Source organism: Taurulus bubalis (genome assembly GCF_910589615.1).
Source record: "Taurulus bubalis genome assembly, chromosome: 20".
NCBI lineage: Eukaryota > Metazoa > Chordata > Actinopteri > Perciformes > Cottidae > Taurulus > Taurulus bubalis.
In genome coordinates, this window is record NC_136608.1 from 4,206,889 (window position 1) to 4,212,081 (window position 5,193).

At 44.5% G+C, this 5,193-nt stretch overlaps 1 protein-coding gene across 1 annotated transcript; it reads right to left on the bottom strand.

The window, feature by feature from the left end:
• Positions 1-480: 480 nt before the first annotated feature.
• LOC306752299 (amphoterin-induced protein 2-like) lies at positions 481-1,974 on the bottom strand (the record flags this gene model as incomplete). The annotated part of the gene is made up of 1 exon (XM_079236048.1): positions 481-1,974. The coding sequence occupies one exon, from the start codon at positions 1,972-1,974 to the stop codon at positions 481-483; it is 1,494 nt and encodes a 497-aa protein (XP_079092174.1).
• Positions 1,975-5,193: the final 3,219 nt, after the last annotated feature.

The window sequence follows — 5,193 nt, forward strand, 5'->3', positions numbered from 1 at the left end:
CAACATCAAAGTGCAGGTAATTTCACACATATTACTGACATGTTTTAAAATGATCCTCAGTATTACAGGTGGTTAGAAGTGATGGCAGTATTCACAATGCATATACTGTAGAATAACCATCAATGCCTCGAGCCGTTTATCAAATCAGGTGGAAATACTCCACTCCGCCCAATTTAAAACACCACCATCGTTTATAGGATATTTGCATTCCTAACTCCCTGCGGTAACAGTGACATTTCCATATGGACTCTTATTGTAAAAAACAGACCACACACAGAAGACATAATTGAAATTACGCCTACGAAAGGCTGCAGACGAAACACCCAAACCCCTACAGTGCGTAACTACTTCACAAAAATCACAGTACATTACTTCACATTAAATGGATTTGCTCATCGTTTCCTGAAACAAGACAGTGAAAACAAAACACTTGGGTTGAGACTGTAACAATACAGGAATGTGCAAAAGGTAATTTACTTGCTACGCTATTTGAGCGGTGTCCGTGAGGGTCTGTCCCACTGTCCTACTTCCATTTTTGAGAATTCCCTCGGTGGTTATGTGACCCAAATTCATTGCTGGTGTCTTTGGACCACCAATATCACTGTCCTCTGCCTGAGGCTCTAAGAAAGCCACTCTCTTCCCGTTTGACCGCCGCTGTCCTGACTCCACCTCTCTGGGGTCTGAGCAGAGGGTGAAGGCTCGCCCGCCGCACCCTCTCGATCCCCCACCCCGGTTTTCCCGGCATCGGCAAGGGGTGAGGTAGAGGTAGAGCAGCACTAGAACGATGCTGATCACACAGGAGGCCAGGGTGGTGAACGCTGTGTTGAAATGCTCGGCGCCGCTGCCGTGTGCCGAGCCGCTGGCGGAGGATGTGCTGAGGTTTCCGACCACCACATTGACCGCCAGAGACTCGTTGGGGTCATAGCGGCGCCCGCGGGCTGCCACACACACATACATGCCGGAATCCTCCATCAGGGCACCCCGGATTTCTAGGGTGCCAATAGGGGAAACTATTAGGTGAGCACTCGGATCATTGGTTGATGAATTCACCACAGCCCCTGGGGTAACCCAGAACACGGCCTCCTGGCCTTCAGAGGCCAGCCCTGGACATGGCACTCTTAGGCCTTTACCAGGCTCCACTTGGTGAGTCTGTGCCTCAAGGGGCATATCGGACACTGCCCGCTGCCTACATTCAGATACCGGTCCTGAACCGTCTCTACATGGGTATTCATCTCTGAAATCCACCAGTGGGCGATACTGTTTCCACATCCAGTACTCCAGCAAGGCGAGTAAAGCGCAGTCACAGACCAACGGGTTTTCCTGCAAATAAATCCCACCATGCTGGGTGAGAGATAGCAAGCTCTGAATGGGCACCTTGGAAAGCCTGTTGTACGACAGATCGAGAAAGGTCAGATTACGAGGCCCTCCAGGTTCCCAATAAAGCCCCAGGGGGAAAGCCGTCAGTCGGTTCCCAGAGAGGTAGAGCCTCTGCAGGCTGTAAAGATTGCTGAAGGCCCCTGGGTTAACCCGGGCGATCTGGTTGCCAAACAGCAGCAGCTCCTTCAGTTCCTCCAACCTGGCAAAGATGGACGTGTTCAGCGCCGTTAGTCGGTTGGAAGAGAGGTCCAGGTGGAGGAGGTGTGGGGTCACAGTGAAGGCATCCTCCTCGATCCGGCTGATGGAGTTGCGGCTGAGAATCAGCGTAGCCAGCCGGTCAAACGGCCGGGAAATCCAGTCCACGGGCAGGACAGTGAGGGCATTGTGGCTCAGGTCCAACCGTGTGGCATAGCCCGGGAGATCAGAGGGCAGCGTGGACAGATTGCGCCCGCTGCAGGAAATTATATCACTGGCACAAAGGCAGCAGAGTGGGCATGTGGCCACAGAGGGAGGGACGCCGAGACACAGGCAGAGCAGCAAGGCTGCAGCGGCAGGGTTCCACCGGCTGCCTGAAGGCTGCGAGTGAAGGGGACGCATCCTGGTGTTCCCTCAGGACGGGGTCTCAGGTTACTGTCTCACCGGGTGCACACATGTCCAGTTTACAAGCCTCTGATAGTGAACTGAGGACGGACACAGAAAACACAGGAAAATGGAAATGATTTTCCTTATTTTCTCAACTAGTTTTAGAAATAATCTACTCGCCCTGCTGGTACTGAACAAAACCAAATCCAGATGAGCTTTACAGACATTATCATGAGGAAAACTAGACAGGAAGATAAACAGTAGGAAGACTGTATGACATGTAATGGTAAAGGCGTTACATGCCCAAAAAATAAATCAAAGCCTCATTAAATACAATCACCTGCACAAAATAAATGCTAATAACTGCTGGAAAAAGTTTTACCTAACCCATAAATGTTAGTGTATAATATACACTCCTCCTACATACTTCCCACTAATAAATGCAAGCTGATTACTTCTTTTCGCTCATGATACCGTGCCGAATGGCTTTCAATATCAATCAACTGTGTTCATCTCTGCAGTTGAAATTATAGCATGACAGTTTATTATAGTATTCAATTTGATATAACACAGATAATATTACACAACTCTATTATTACTAAACTGCTCTCATAATAATGGCTTTAAAAGTGCTGCAAAACGCCCAGTAGTTTAGAGCAGCAGCGTTCAGGCAGTTAATAAATCAACAGAACATTAATCTGCAACTTTTTAAATAATTGAATCATCATTTACATTTTTTAATTATAACCAATCATGACGCCAATCATTCTGTCGTTGCAGCATCTTCAATGCGAGGACTTTGGAAGAGCTATTGTGATTATTTGTTGCCCAAACCATCAATCGATGGTATCCCCACACATCATCTGGCTCAGGAGGGAAGATAACAACCAGGATTTGACGACTTCTGTGGCGACAAAAACAAGCAGGATAAAGCTCACCTTCCGCGCACGCACCGCTGCCCATGCAGACCACCGGCTCGTCCGCCTTCATGAGTCCGCACGCGCGCTCCTGGACGCGATGCGGGACCGGGTCCCGTCTGTGGATCCCTAAAAACACCGCAGGCAACTTCGCTCCCTCCGCCAACGATCCGCCCGGAGAGAGAGGAAGGAGGACGCGGGGGAAACGGCTGAACTGTTCACCTGCAGGTCGGGCTGCATGCTGCCGCGGGAGGGAGTACACACACACACACACACACACACACACACAGACACACGCACACACACGCACACACGCACGCACACACGCACGCACGCACGCACAGAGAAGGTGCAGCATCAGCACCACTAACTCAAACGTTAGTGAGAGTGTAGAAATGTTGAAAGTTAATGGCTGTTATTTTAGTAAAAAGATGAATTATGAATTATGAAGCGAGATGGCATTGAGTCATATAAAGGTGTTTGTGGCACTTTCACATCTTCTGAACCTGCACATTATGTCAGATCAACATCTGTTATATCTTAAATGCCTATAATGTAAATCTAAATATGTCTAACTATATGGAAAGAAAATGAGAGAGAGAGAGAAATTGCTTGCAAAATGATCCAGATAGCAAAGTAAAATAATGTTTTTATGTCAACAATGGATTACAAATTTGCCTCAAAGGACTTTACAATCTGTACACATACGACATCCTCTGACCTTTGACCCTCACATCGGTTCAGGAAAAACTGTTAAAACTGTTAAAGCCCTTTAACAGGGAGAGAAAGAGAAGAAACCTTCGGGAGGATCCCTCTCACCGGATGGACAGAGTATATTTCACGTGTACAGAATTACCAACATAACAGAGTTACAACACATTCAATACATATGACAGAAATGATTCATATAATGAGAGTATGATGAAAAAGTTACAACTACCAAAAATAACAGCAACTGTGGATATAGTAGAATACTAATGATAATAAAATCAGTAATGGTATTGGTAATACTAATTGCAATGCAACTAATAATAATAATGATAATAGCAGTGGGTCCGTGAGGCGATAATAATGGTATAATGTGCATTAATGGTGCATGAATTCATACAGAAGGAAATAGAAATGACAAATGACTATATGTGAAGTGAAAGGGGCATTTGTAGTAACAAGCCGGCATAAAACTATTACCCAGTTACCCCCAAAACTATGACGACGGCTCAGATAAAAAGTCAACTCTGAAGATGACGTCATTATATAAACACCCGGGTAGTGACACCGACTCGGTTCGCCTCATCTGTCATCTGTCATTTTACATGTTGTTTTCATCTAACAAATCCTAACATGAAAGGATTTTTAACTTTTTTTCTTTTTCTTTTAAACAATACGCACATCCCAGTGCCCAACAGGATGGGTGCTGGATGAAGTATCTAGCAGAGGAGGTGGGAATATATCCACACACCAAATAGTTTCGCCCTGTCAGAAGGATTTTCATGTAGTGTAACGTTCCTAGGATTTGGAATTTGGAATCGCACACCAGTTTATACAAAACATGTAACATGTATGTTAATAATGCGCAAGGGCTTCCAGCTAAATAACGTATTAATGTATTCAATTTACGCTACAAGAACATGTGATATAACATCGGTCAAAAGCAATAAAATACACACAAACACACACACACAGACATGTATACTTCTGGGCCACATATTTACAAAAGGTACATGAAGATAATCAAATAATATACAAAGAAAATTAGCAGTATGGAAACCGTGTACCCCCAATAGTTTAATAGGCTTGATAGTTGTCATATATTATTATTCTCTATTATTATGAATTGCTATTGGGGAAAACACCAAATCTGAAAAATATAAATATAAAAAATACATTTATAAAACGCAGCATACCAAAACAGTAGTATTTATTTAAGAGACATAATAGACCATTGTTTATATATACCGCCTTATCCAGGTCTCTTTAAATCCTCTTTGTCTGGAGCAGTTTTCGATCTCTTTAATTTGGATATAGCAATCCTCATTAGAGCTAAAGATCCATCTGATTCGGGGTATTATTTGACTCCTTGAGGTGGCCCTGGTGTGTGTCCATACAATCCATGTCAATAAAAAAAAAAAAAAGGTGACAATATTACAAGCTTAAAAGCTCATAACCCCTGCGGAGATTGCTGTTCACTACGACATTACACTGTTAATGGCGACTCGGCAAGGACGATTTGGCTTAATTGGAGATAACATCATTGTAATTCAACATCTGTGACCTTAAACATGTTTTTTTCTCTTGGTTTTTCCAGATCCAGCGCTGC